A 14600-nucleotide genomic window follows, 5' to 3' on the forward strand; every position below is an offset into this window, starting at 1 on the left:
ACTGCTAAACTGTGGTGGACTGGTGGCTTATGAGTCAGCACACAGCTTAAGCACAGAGAGATTAATTCATTGAGGAAAATATGTTTTATTGATTAAAAACTGTTGAAGGTTGTGAGGAGTAATTACCAACATGTTTTTCACTGTCTGTACAGTATCTTATTAAGGTTAATGAAATAAAGACAAAAAAGGGTGTGGACCTTCTGCAGAACCTGATTAAGTATTACCATGCACAATGCAAGTAAGTGTAAGGCTTTCAAGCTTTAGTTACCATTTCCTTTTTTACATATATGTTTGTTTCATTTTGTTTTGACTTTGCTTTGGTTGCATGAATAATTTCTGTGTCATAATTGTAATCTACCAGGTGTCTGCACCTTCATCTTACTGTAGTCAGTCAGTAGAGTGTATGAGAGTTAGTGACTGGGGTAGGGGAGTGATGGAGAAAGGAGCCAAGGGAAAACCTCACGTTGCATACAGGATTAATTTTAGTTCATGAGGCATAGATCTAGAAAGTAGTTTTAGAAACAGCTTCTTTATTCTATCTGTTAGTTTTTAGAGTATATGTAAAATTTAAAACCATTGTGACAGCCAGTGATTTCTTTCAAATTCCTTGATGTGAAAATGTCAAGTTACAACTTTGTCATCAGTAGAACCACAAAGGCAAATGTGCAGGAACTTAGGTTAAATACAGGAAAAAGGTTTTAGAAATCGTAAAGGGGAAACATGTTGCAGGGATAAAAATAATCTAAACTATATTCTCCCTAATTTGATAATTGTTAAAGTCACAGCAGTGTATCTCCACTCCTGAAAGGTATTGTAGTTTAAAAAGACTAGGAAGGCTGGTTTTGTTGAGGGTTTGTTGTTGCTTTGTTTGTGAACATGGAGGAGCTGGATAAGTTTTATTGGGTTTTGTCTGGTATTTTTTTTCCCAAGACAATCCACTTTGTGTTATGAATTATACCTATTCCTGATAAATCACAGGTATTTTTCAATGTAGTTTCTTCCAGGATGGCTTGAAAACAGCTGATAAACTTAAACAATATATTGAAAAGTTGGCTGCTGACCTGTATAATGTAAGTTTACTTATAAGTAGTTTCATGTCTGAAAATTGAAATATTTTGTTTATATAAATACATTTTAGATATGACTATAAGGGTGTTTATTTCATTTGTACCTTAAAAATTCAAAGTGTGTCCTTTGAATATATCTGGACTAAGGAAAAAACATCTTGTCTATCTTAAACTTTCTATTCTGTTTTTACAGTTATTAGGAAAAGTAGCTTTCATTCTATTACTAATTTAATGTTGCATTAAAATAAAACCAATTCAGAGTCTGAATTGGATTACATTGTTAGCACCAATTTTAGCTACCTCTTAAATTTCTAAAAAACCAAACTGCCTGATGAGAGCACTGCAGTTTTTAAGTGAATTAACTTGTGATGTTCATTTAAGGCAAGTAATAATGTGGAATCAAAACCCGCTTGTCACCCAAGTGCTTTTGTATTCTATAATCAGAATTATAATAATCCCATTTGCTATTGTAGTTTGTGGCTAAATTAAACTGTATTTCCATTCCTTAAAACATCTGTCAAGCTTATTGGAGTTATTTAATTAATATTTCAGAAACTAATTTAGTTACATTAGATATAGTGAGCCATTAAAGCATCATGGAACACAGCATGCAGAGTACATTCGTTTTAGCTTGCTTTTCAAGTAATGTGTGCATAGAATGTGAACACAGAAGAATGGACTAGTCCATGGATATAATCTCGGGTATTATAGAAGCACAGAGTAGTTGAACTGGGTTTTTAAGACATCTAAACCAGTACATTGCAGTGCATAAAAGAAATGAAAGTTACAGCCAAAAAGCATATAATGGCAATCTCTTTCCATAGATAAAGCAGACACAAGATGAAGAAAAGAAACAGCTTACTGCCCTTCGTGATTTGATAAAATCTTCTCTGCAGCTTGATCAGAAGGAGGTAAATCATTTAGACACATTATTCTCAGAGATAATGTGAATTCAAGAATTATGTCTTCAGAAATTGGTTTAATTTGTGTACTTACTGGTTCAGAAGAGTTGGACTTTGAACGTATGGCAAAACTAGCACTTAGAATGTTCAACTGCATATCAGCAGATAATAATTTTAGATTAATTTTGTGTTTCCGTTTTGTGTGTAAAGAAATTGTTACTTTTTTGTGTAATTTTTTAGTGCACTTTTTTAATGTACTGCAAGAACAGCTGTAATGGGTCAGATAGATTCTTCATCCAGCCTAGGATCATGTCCTTGACAATGATAAAGAATGAGTGTTCAGGAAAAAATACAGATGGGTTGAATGCACACTTCCTTGTTCTGTCCTGCCATCCCCAGCCAGGATGTGTCCAGGATTTTCCTGACCTATGTGATCCTGACTAAGCCACAGTTACATGTGGTTTCTATGTTGCTATTCATCTGCCAACTCACGTGGATTTTGTGCTGCTGTTCTGCTTCCCAAATGCCTTTTGCTAATACTGGACTGTAAGGAAGAAAATCTGTATGTTAACCAGATAGCAGTGGCTGAGTCAGGGCACTTAAAAATACATCAGTTGCACTGGTATCAGAGAGAGGGGGCAATATGCAATGTGCATTGCAGATGTACTGGAATACTCCTTTTGAACTAGGAGGTAGATATAATGTACATCCCAGCTTTTACCTGAGATAATAATGTGGCTTTTTCCAAATCATAGTGCCTGAGAGTCAGAAATACTGAATATGCCATGGTAAAGCTGAGCGTTGGGGAGGAGGAGGGCTTTCCTTTAGGAAAAGATTTATTTACATACGAGAAAACTGAACATAGGGTAAGCAAACATTAGCATTTGCTAGGTGTCTGCTCAGCTGATTAAATATTTATAATAATGATTCATATTTAATAATAATTAAACATTAAACAGATGCCATTCTGCTGCATATATATTATCATTCATATATCTGATGGGTCAGTGTTGCTGATACCAAATATACATGAGAATGTAATTTGCAACCAAAGGTACTGCATCAGCCAAGTGTCCAACAGCAATCACTAATGGATTCTTAGAGTAAAACGAATACCCTCCCATTAGTAGTTTGACTGTCTTTGCAGTCTCTTCACCACCCAGTGGATTTCCTGTCTTTGAACGTGTGCAGCTGCTTTTTGAAGCAGTGTAAATGGTCACCTTCTGTTACTACATGTTGTGTGGAAAAGTCCTAACATTGACTTGGTTTTTGAGGAGTGCTTAGTGCAGAGAAGGTGGTGTATGTAATTTAATCAGCTTTAAGGGTATAACCATATCATCCTGGTTTAGAATCTTAATAGTCAACTCATATTATCTCACTTTTCCCCTCTGCATCGCTTTGCATTTGTTTATGCTGATCTTCACTTGCTGTTTATTGTCAAGTTTACTGTCTTAAGGTCTTTCAGAAATTCTTCAGTCAGCCTTTGTTGGGGAGCCTGAATAGTTTAATACCATCTAGCAAACTTTGGCAGTTGACTGTTCACCCTTTTCCAAATTGTTTTAGTGTTACACACCAGATGTGCTGGCACAGCTTTCTGTGAAACTCAATTGTTTGTTTCCTGCTTCTTAGGTCATCTGAGGACTTTTCTCTTGTCCTGTAGCAATGTAATTCTTTACCTTCCGTAAGGAACACTAAGTGCCCACTGAAAGTCCAGGTACACTGTACGAGTCTGATCCCTCTTGCTAATTCCTTCAGAGAACTCCAGGACATTTTTGAGACATAAGTATTATGCACAAAAGCTGCACTGATTTTTCCAGTGTATGTAATACTAAATGTACTTTTAAAAGTAGTTTTTGTTAATCTTTCTTATGTGGTGTGAAGGTTACTAAATCTTTCCTAGAATTCTTTTGGAACTTCTTCATAAGTAGGACTTCAATAACTGGGGCAAGTAAGTATTTGTATGGGCTGTCCTGTAATTTAGTAGGTAGCGCATTGTGATTATGGCTTGAAGGTGGAATTACAGTTAATAGGGAATGACTGAGTAATTCCTTATAGTGTATTGGTGTGTTTTTTTATTCTTTTGAATACTTGCCTATATGTGCTTTCGTAATGTAGATGTACACTGTATAGCAAATAAACCTTAGCCAGAATGCTATTCCTTTCCCTGCACTTTTAATCACTTCATTCTGAAGGACAGCACAGCCTTACCCTGTACTGTCAACGGTTTTCAGAATTTCTTTGTCACAAATGATGACAGGAGCACTACAGCACACCTTTGAATAGATCCCAATTTATTGTAGACCTGTCAGTTCTATCTAATACCGGTGCTCTGCTTGATACTTCTTTTCCTTCCATCTGTGCATATGAACCTACTAGATCTCTTCCATAATACTTGCAGAGCTTCCCATACATGCGTTACATTTGTAGTCTCCCCAGCATCTAAATCACTCTGAATGTAACTCGTGCTCATTCTCCATCCTCATCCCCAAAAGTGGAACAGAGAACATTAAATTTCAAGAGCTATTTGGAAATTCTAAAGTGTTTTTATGAATCAGTTCTCAACACACAGAAGAACAAGACCTCCTCTGTTCTCGTGTACCTTTTTTCTTCCACAAGCTGATTATCTGGGAAGCAAAGAAAAACACCTCCTTCTCTCCTGTCTGTAGAGTAAGTTCAAGTTCTTGTGTAATCAACCAGCTCTTGCAAGTAAAGTAAGACAAGTGGGTTATGCTTTGGTGCTGTGTATTCTACATACATGGCTGCATACAGGACAACTCAAGTTGCTCATAGAGTATTATGAGGTGGAATAACTAAATGAAATACATGTCTAAGTTTCACAATTTGACTTGTTTTATTTTTATGTTTTAAGTTAGGTTACCTTCCACCAAAACAGAATAATTGTATTTCATTTAGTTTTGTAATAAAGTAGCTTCAGAGACATCACCAGAGTAAACTATGCAGCTTTTTTAATAGTGTAGACAAATCCTAGGACTCCTGAAAAACATGTGTTTACATGTATGTTAGCTATGTGAAAAAGTTGTAAAGTGTTTGTCTTGAAAGGAATTGAAATGTGTCCTAGAAGAACAAGGAGCAATACTATGATTCTCAGATATTCAGACAAATCAGGAGAGATCTGCTGTAATGAAAGAATCTACTGCTTTGGATGAAATAACCATTTTATCACATGGATGTTCAAGTGTCTGTTTCAAAATCAACGTGATGACTTTCATGAGTTCCATGAGTCAGAACAGAATGATGCTGGCAGATACTGAGGAGGTTGATAAAACAATGTCTCTGTTGCTTAGGTATTCAATGTTTGAATCCTGAAATAGCATGCCAGTAGTCATTACTCCTTTCCTAAGTGGCAATGAAACTTGACACAGGGCCTGAATTTCACCAGTTACCTCTCCATCACTGTGCATATCTGAATCTTCAAGTATGTAAAGTTGGGCTTTATTATGGTGACAGATGGCCTGGTTGATTGTGATTAAGAATACATTTCCCCCCTTATATTTAGTGCATTATAATCTCACAGTTGGAAAATTTATGGATAAATGGAAATATCAAAGAATATGAAATGAAGGGGATTTTCTCTGGTGGATTTGTAAGGATTCAGAAATACTCTTATCAAAAATTACTGTGGCAGGGGAACAATTCGAAATACTAAAATTGAGGCTCTGTTGGTGTGTGGCTTTAAGTTTCTTTTGCTCCTTTGTACAAGACAAGGAAGCTGAAATTAGTGATTTCTGTCCAAACTAAATTCTGTCACTGTTAACCTCTTTGGAGTTGCCATTAGATAAGTGAAAGTTCCTGCCCATCCCAGGCTGACCTGCTGTCCCAGATGACAAATGATTCCTGTATAGCTGTTAAATCTACTAAGCATTTAGGATGTTTTTGAGTTTAGAATCACATGTAGGGAAAAACTGCTCTTCAGCACCCACCCTTTCATTCAGGAAGAAACACTAATGTACTAAAACCCTACACTTGCTCGAGGTCTTACAATGCAACTCTTGTTTCACTCTTGCATTCATTGAAGGTGTTTATTTAGCATTATGGACATCTCTAATGCTCGTGCACATTGTTCTGCAGACCTGTCCCTCCCTTGCTGAAATCTCTGCAATTACCTGGCACTTCTTGACAGTCTTTGAATCTTGGGTTGTGCTGAAGTGCTACAGCTGTAGCATTGCTGTGTGAAGTACAATTTACGGTGGCTGTGTTACCTGCAATGTCTCTTGTGGCTGCTATCTACTGTCTCGGAATTAATTTAGGGCAGTTTCTGTGCAAGAATTACCTGACTTTTTAAAATGACTATGGTTTATAGTTTTGGGGGGAAATATTTTAAGGAGCACTAGTATAACTTTAATTGTATGAAGTATTTATTTTGCATGTTGAAGAGTGCTTATACATCTAAGAAGCTGAAATACTAAAGGAAACCAGGCCTTAAATACAGTCTTCTATTCCCTATTTTTGTATGCTAATTATTGGTACACATGTAAGTTAATAGCTCTAAGTTGTAGCTAGTGTTTAGAATCATGTTTCATGTCTGTTTTCTTGATTCTTTCCTTTCCTCAAATCTCCATCTGATGGACACTTTGGAACAGGAATTATGTCTCATTTCATTCTTTCCTAAGCTAATACAAGTAGGAGGTTTGAAATACACTTGTAATAAAAAAGCTGCTTATTGTGGTAGCGTAAACATGGCACATTGCACACAGCCGTTGTGCTGCTTCCAGCAGTTTTACCAAACGCTTCTCTCAACTCCCATTATGAATTTGTTACCAAATGAAAAAACAGTTGTAAGGACACTGAATAAAATAGGAGGGAGTAATCTTCAGTATATATTGGTTACGGTAATTGGAAGAAACTGCTTTGAGAGAGAAAAGGTTATTGCCAAGGGAGTCATGGAACTTCTTTTGATCTTTTTGTGGGATTTTGTCAGATGTTTTGCAGATAAATGTGTCACAGCTATATTTGAAACTTTGTCAATGTGTCCTTAATGGTACCTTTTTATATACACTTGCAAAAAATTAAAAGCTAATTTTGGGCCTGATCTTTTTCAAAGGAAGAAAATTCAGAATTGGCTTCGGTTTGGTGGAGGATGCAGTCTAGCTATCACTTTAGATAATTTAAACGTATTGAAGAGTGGAAGGCATTTAGTAAGAATTGATCCTTCAGTCATCTTAGGTGCTTTTTAATCCAATGTCATATATGCAAGGTTGCACAGATTCTGTTATGATGTTTTGTTACTTGATGAGAAAAGACACCAGTGTGCCTAAGAGTAGTTTTTGCTTTCTTTCTAGTACTGTTGTTAGAAAGGGGAATTGTTTTACTAGATGTGGGGGCTATGCAATTTATGTTCAAGGAACATGGTTTTTAAATAAAATAATAATTCTTGTTTTAAATTGTTTGCTTTCTCTTCCCTCTGTTCCTTTTGCCTTTCGTGATCGAAGTCTAGGAGAGTAAGTCAATGTTTTAATGAACTTTGGGGGATTTGTTTTTGCTGATGCACTTACAACAATCTGTTTCACTCAGTTGTTTCACTAGATCAGGCCAAATGTTCTTGCAGTTGACTTCATGCACTAAACCTCATGATTTACGTGCATATTTTTTAATTGGATTAAAAACCCCAGTGATGATTAGTATTTGATTCTGGTTTATAGATGTGTTTTTCTGTATATATGCATGCTATATTCTGTTGCTTTCTTTTTGCAACTTTATCTTAGCATTTTACTCTTTAACTGTAAGATTCTACAGTATTTCTATATTTTAAAAGTCATTATTTTGAGATGAATATTTGCCTTATGAAGTAACTGAATCTTGAACATGCAGTTAGTTCAGGATCGAGTGATGTAAAAGCAAGCTTTCCTATGGTTGTAAACTCCTACATGCGGTAGGAGTTCTCTTTTTAAATCTTTATGAATTTGTGGAGTTGTGGTAGAGAAGAGAAATAAAGTAAAAGAGGCTTAAAGGTTAGGAAAACTTAACTGTGCATGTCAGGAAATATTAATGGTGTTTTTTTCCCTTTTTTAGGATTCACAGAGCAGGCAAGGAGGATATAGTATGCATCAGCTGCAGGGGAATAAGGAATATGGTAGTGAGAAGAAAGGTTATCTTTTAAAGAAGAGTGATGGGTATGTTCTTGGAGCGCATTGTACATAGTGAGAACTCTTACCATGTTTATGCACTGATTATATTGTTTTCTACTGTGGGTGCTTAAGGTGCATTCTTCTAAGTGCCGCAAGTACTCAAGAATTTCACAGTTCAAATCTGAGCACAGATCTGAGTTTCATATAGTAAATGCAAAAAGCATGTCAAGCAATCATAAAAAACAAAGTCATATTAAAAAGAAAGCTATTGTTTTTATGAGTCTCTGCAAAGTGATTAAGACCTGTCATAAAATTCTGATTTGCTTTTGGTGAGGCATTTAGTAAAATTCTGACTGCATCTGTTTGTTTCTCAAGGCTAATCTTCTCAAAATGTCAATGGAATGAACATGTGTTTTGAAGTCATGTCTAGTTACCGAATTTGTTGTTGATGTTATTCTTTAGGTTAAGGAAAGTATGGCAAAGAAGAAAGTGCACTGTTAAAAATGGAATTCTTACCATATCACATGCAACGGTAAGTTATTTTTATGCCTTTTTATTAAAATAGTAAATTAACATTATCCTTTCCTAGTGAATCTGCTGGTTTTAGTCTACTATTACAGAAAAATATGCCATTTCTGCTTCTGACTGTTGAAGTTCTATGGATTGCCAGAAGTTGGAGACAGATTTATGGAAGTACTGTTCCACTTGCTCTGTTGAATTCTTTGCTAATTGTCTGCTGCTGACCACTAGTGGGAACTTCAGGTTAAATGGAGCAGCACATCTGTTCTTACTATACCTTTGAGATATGGGATGAGATTCAGCTGAATAGAATGAAATGGCTGCAGTGTAGCTGTCTGCATCAGAGCAAGATCTTGTAGACTTCTCTCCTAGCCACTGGAGAGAATTGGTCAATGCAGTCAAAAGAGTCTGGGTAATTTGATCAGATGTCTTGTTATAAACTCAGTTTTGGCTGTTGGCTGTGCTGGAAGACTAATAATTAGCTCATACATAGATGTCATAGATGTTTTATTCCTACATAGGATGTTAACTGTTTAAAACATTTTAATGCCTACACATTCATTTTGTAAAAGAAACTGAAGTTGTTCAACTAATCAGTGAGAAAATGAGCCTAAAAGGTGGTTAATTTCAAAACTTCCTGTGGGCTGCATGAAGTAAGTGAGCTCTTCTTTAGCCTTCTAAAATGTCTTCAGTTATTTCCCCCACTGTTGTAGATTATGACAGTTGATTTAATACTTGCTGCAATGAAAAATTGCATAACAGTTTTACCATTGGTTTATGAGATACAAGTAAACCTTCAGTATTAGCATATTCTAAATTTAGATTTATTCCATTAATTCCTTTCAAATAGTCAGGAAGAGTTGCCGTGAAGATTTCAGTCTTTAGATTTAGAAGTCTGTCCATTCTGAGAGGCCAGGTCAGACAAAATCGTACAGGTCTCGTCTTTGAGGTTGTACATGTATGCATGCCCACACTTTAAATTAATATCACATATACCTGCTCCCAGAAAAGAAAAATAATCCTAAATCAAGACATTTTAAAAGTAAATCAAGTTTTCTTTTTAGTCCAACAGGCAACCAGCTAAATTGAATTTATTGACCTGCCAGGTGAAGCCAAATGCTGAAGATAAGAAGTCTTTTGATCTAATATCACGTATGTAGCAATTTGAGTACTGCCTTGCACTCTTATTGCCAAATGCATTATTGCCAAAAATGTCATTACAAGATAGTTTGAGTATAAATAAAAGTATAAATAAGGCTGTAGTTCAAAATTCAGGTCTGTATCCGGATACATGCAGTGCTTCGTAAGTGTGCAGATCTCTTCAGTTTTGAAGATGGGTTCAGTGGACAAATGAATAAAAGATGTTTTGTGTGTGATATAAATACTGCTTGTTTGTGACAAGGTTTTGCTTCAAAAGGGCAAAATTTGACTCATGCTTATTTTTCATATTTCTAAACTAACACTTTTGAAATATGTACATAAATCAAAATTCGCTTATTCCATCTTTCTCTGTTTTTTCTTTTCTCTTGGAATCATTTTCCATAGATACAAATAAAGTATTAATGTTGCTGCTTAATTGCAATTGCTCTTCAGGGCTTTGGTTGCCAAGTAGGTTTTAGTAACCTACTAAATACGTAGCTATTTTAGAATGTATCATGTACCAAATGAAAATATGTATTTATTCATTTCAGATAACAGAACATACCACTTTCAAGCAGAAGATGAACAGGAATACGTAGCGTAAGAACACTTCTAAGTTTTCAAGTTTGTTTTTCTATTAAGGCTGTATAAAAATAACACCTAACAGTGGAAATACATTTCTCAGTTAATCATAGAATCATATAATGGTTTGGGTTGGAAAGGACCTTAAGATCGTCTGGTTCCAACCCCCAGTAATGCAGGAGTTGTGCCTACGGTTGTAAATCTGTAAGTGTAAACTATTTTGTGCCCACTACAGGGCTTTTTGAAAACCCTGTAACACTAAAAGCAAAACAAAATCCAACCAACCAAACCTTCATTTAGGTCATGTACCCTGCCAGCACGTGGTTTGTGTGCAGCTGCTTGGCAGGTACTGTAGATCAGGTTATTAAGGAGCAAATGAAATGTTTTCTACTTGCTCTTAAACCTTCTGTGTCAACCTCTTTTTTTGCAGTTACTAGTTTTCCTCCTGATCTTACCTTTTCCTTTAAATTAAAAATAATAAATAGATAAAAGGTCTCCATATAACACAAAGGCGATGCATCTTTTGTACAGTAGGCCTAGAAATAAACAGACCTGAGATCTGTGTACTTCAGAATCCAGTAAATTGCTTCATTAATGTGTGTTTTCAACCAGATTATTCCCTTTAAACCAATCTTTCTTCCTCTTGGATCAGAGCTACTTCTTGCCTGAGAACTATGTACTACTTATTTTCCTCCTCAATATTTCTCTGTTATCAAAAAATGAGTTGTGCAGGAAGTTACAAGCTCATCACCTGACAGCTCTAGAAAAGAAAGCGGCAAGCCTGAGCATTCCAGGCTGCCTCATTCTTCAGGACTATTGTGCTCCTTTGTTACATGCCTATATTCTAATGGAAGATGGTGTTGCTCCATGTGTATTTTAAAGGAGCAAGGAATGCTGGTAGGGTGTTTCAGTTGTTTGCTAGTGTTGGGAGGCAGTGGCATTGACAGTTCAACGCTGGGAGACATGGGTAAAATGAGGAGGCTGGGTAATTCTTTGCCATGCGGCTGTTTGCTTCCAGAGTCTCCCACAACTTTATGCTGGCTCTTAGAGTGCAAGGCTGACCTGGTAGTCATGCTTAGTGCAGTCATTCTGGAACTTAATTATTCCAGTGATGTTCTCAGTCGAGAAGAAAACACTGTCATTTCTGATCAGTAATGGATTTGGTGAGTCATAAGGTTTTGTGTCTCTGCCATAAATTAGTTTTTACTAATTTGTTGATTTAAAAGGTCAAGGGTTTTGTTTAACACATGAGCAAGGTGGGGCGAATACATTAGTGATGTACTTCTGATTGGCAGGTCTATCAGTTCAGTTTAGCTAGCTCTCTGTTGGCCTGTTTTGAAATTCCAGGCTGGTTTTGTTTCCCGTTAAAAGCATACTTTCCATTTGTTTACCACTGAAGTCTGGTTTATCACTTCAAAGTCCAGTGGCTGAAAAAATAGCTTGTACTGGAATACAGAATCATAGAGTATCTCAAGTTGGAAAGCACCCATCGGGATCACCAAGTCCGACTCATTGCTCCTCACAGGATTTCCTAAAACTAAACCATATGACTGAGAGCATCATCTGGATGCTCCTTGAGCTCTGACAGTTTCAGTGCTGTGACTGTGTCCCTGGGGGTCAGCCTGTTCCAGTGACCAACCACCCTCTCGGTGAAGAACCTTTTCCTGATGTCCCATCTGAACTTCCCCTAGTGCAGCTTCATCCCGTTTCTTTGTGTCCTACCCCTGGTCACCAGAGAAAGGAGATCAGCTCCTCCTCTCTGCACCTGCATGAGGAAGGTGTCAACTGCGATGAAGGCACCCCATAGCCTTCTCTTCCCCAGGCTGAACAAACCAGGTGACCTCGGCTGCTTCTCCTAAGTCTTGCCCTGGGGCCTTTCACCATCTTGGTTGCCCTCCTCTGGACACAATCTACTAGTCTGATGTCCTCCTTATACTGAGACATCTAAAACTGCACACGGTACTCAAGGTGGGGCCATGCCAGTGCAGTGCACAGTGGAGTGTAGCATCTTAATGCTGATGCAAGTTTAAAAAGTTTTGTTTGGCTGAAGAGACATTATATGCATGCAAGTGCTGAAATACATGCACACAAACTAAGTGTATTTTGCCCATATTGGCACTGTAAGCCACATTCAAAAAGGTATTGTAATGCAACTAGAACAAGTGTTCCGTTTCAGAAGATCTCTTAAGTGACCCAAGTAATGGTATCTGCTGGAGATGCACATAGAAACTTACCTTTCTTTTCCTTTAGGAAAATTTCTGCAATATCTTTAGTTAGTTGAAGTTCATGATCCAGAATGGCTGTTAATGTGTTGATGAAAAACTGCTGTATAACCAAATGGTCTGTTTTTCTTGTGCAGCCACTGAGTAGTCCTGAATTGCTTTATTATCTAAGGTGTCATGTGAACAGCACCCTTTGACTTCTAATCTTACCGATTTGAGTGTTCTGCAGGAGCTATGTGATATAGCTCCTTGATTATAGTTGTCATCCTCTTGTTCCGGTTTTCACCTGAATTGTATATGTGTGCCTCACTGTCGACCTTTTCTTCTCTGTCTTGTGTTTTGTCCACCCAGTTTTAATGCCGCCTCCATTCTGTCTTTTTTCCTTTGTTCACCAATTGATTTTCAAATTATAGAATCATAGAATCAGAATCCTTCCATAAATCTAAATAGAGGAAAAAAGCAAAGATGCATTTATACTCTAGTTTAATTGACCTTGCATGCATTTTCCTGGTGAGCATTTGAAACTGCTTCCTTAAATAGCTTCTCAAACTAGTTAAAACTAATGATGATTTTAAAAAGCAGATGGTTTAAAATACAAATCAGTGAAACCTATGTTCTGTTACAGGTTTGCTTCCCCTCAAACATTGCCTTTACTTCAGTGCATTTCTTGATTATTTTTTAGTTTCTTATTTTTATCCAGCCAGCTCTCTGTTGACCTTTAATTACTGCTTGACTGCCTTTAAAGTCTCAGTGGGTTTTATTAGTTTCTCTAATAGATAGTACAGTGGGTGTGGGGGGAGAGGAAGCAGGTATGTCTATGTGCATATATATATTTGTGTATATTATGAGAAACAGAACGTCAGATCTCTAAAAAACCAGGTTATTTTTAACATTTGCAATAAGAGGTACTTTCTACTTTGATAATTGGATATTGGATATTGGATATTTGATAATTGTGGATAAGGCCAAACATGCTCCAGATAAAATATTTTAGTTCTTTTCTACTCTCTTTGAAGCCCAAGAGTATCTTGATTTCTGTAGGAGATGCCTGGAATATTAACAAAGCTATTCCAAATTTCTGCTATGAAGAAACATGCATCTAACTTCAGTATAGTGTTTAGCAACAGTCTTCAGATGTTTTTTACTTTGGGAATACCAAAGGAATGGGAAGGTCTTGATACTCTCTGTTGCTTCTTCCATACAAAAAAGTTGTTTCTGAATGTTGGAAAAATATTATGCTATTTTTGTTCTGTTTATGCATTTACCTGGAAATAACACTGTTGCAGTAGTGATTGTCAGAAGAGACACAATCCTTTATTGCAAACTGAAATAACTGATTGTTGTCTTGGTGGGGAGGGAAAGGAGGAGCTTTTATTGGCATAGAAATACTGGACTAATCCACCCAAAACTAACGAATACTTCTCCTTCATTGGATCCAGAAGTCACCCATGATGCCAGATTTTTGTTTAGCCTCATGATTTTCTTCAGCACTGGGAATCTCCAGCAAACAGAATGCCTTAAAGGATCATGAGACTGCAGAGATTCAGAAAGAGAAGTGTAGTAGCAGATTGGACAACCTGTTTTACTGTATTTGATAGAAGACAAAGAGGTTCTGTTAAGACTTGAGTAAATTTTAAATTATTTGAAAGAACAATACAAAGTATTAGTAGAATCACAGAATAGTTTGGGTTGGACAGGACCTTTGAGATCATCCAGTTCCCACCCCTTACCATGGGCAGGGGACACCTTCTGCTAGACTGGGTTGCTCAAGGCCCCGTCCAACTTGGCCTTGGTATTACCAGAAGTTTTCTGACTGTTACCTTGACACTGGTGGTATAAAATAAAGAAAATACATTTTTTAAAAACAAAGGAAAAAGGAGACTTGTATAGATAAGAAAAAGAGAAAGAACAGCAGCCAGAAGGCAGTTTTTATAAACTGTTGGCATTGAATTAATATCTTTATTGATTTGAGTTGTTTGGTTTGGGTGCACAGCCTGCCAGAAGGCCAGGTGACCAACGGGGGACCTGTATAATTAGCACCAGTCATTAAGAATGTGTCTGCTGTGCTTGTGTTCAATGGGC

General features: G+C 36.8%; 1 protein-coding gene across 3 annotated transcripts in view; it reads left to right on the plus strand.

Moving 5' to 3' along the window:
- The window catches only part of ASAP1 (ArfGAP with SH3 domain, ankyrin repeat and PH domain 1), a 150909-nt gene that overhangs the window by 93394 nt on the left and 42915 nt on the right, over positions 1 to 14600 (plus strand). For all 3 annotated transcript variants that reach the window (XM_061447716.1, XM_061447717.1, XM_061447718.1), the window contains 7 exons: positions 153 to 238; positions 995 to 1070; positions 1892 to 1978; positions 8000 to 8100; positions 8518 to 8587; positions 9639 to 9726; positions 10266 to 10314. In XM_061447716.1, the coding sequence (XP_061303700.1) occupies positions 153 to 238; positions 995 to 1070; positions 1892 to 1978; positions 8000 to 8100; positions 8518 to 8587; positions 9639 to 9726; positions 10266 to 10314 (557 nt within the window). The remainder of the gene's footprint in view (positions 1 to 152; positions 239 to 994; positions 1071 to 1891; positions 1979 to 7999; positions 8101 to 8517; positions 8588 to 9638; positions 9727 to 10265; positions 10315 to 14600) is intronic.

This window comes from Pezoporus flaviventris, unplaced genomic scaffold, assembly GCF_033815535.1.
Source record: "Pezoporus flaviventris isolate CSIRO_AGI_PZ_B2104156 unplaced genomic scaffold, CSIRO_AGI_Pfla_v1 ptg000007l, whole genome shotgun sequence".
Lineage (NCBI taxonomy): Eukaryota > Metazoa > Chordata > Aves > Psittaciformes > Psittacidae > Pezoporus > Pezoporus flaviventris.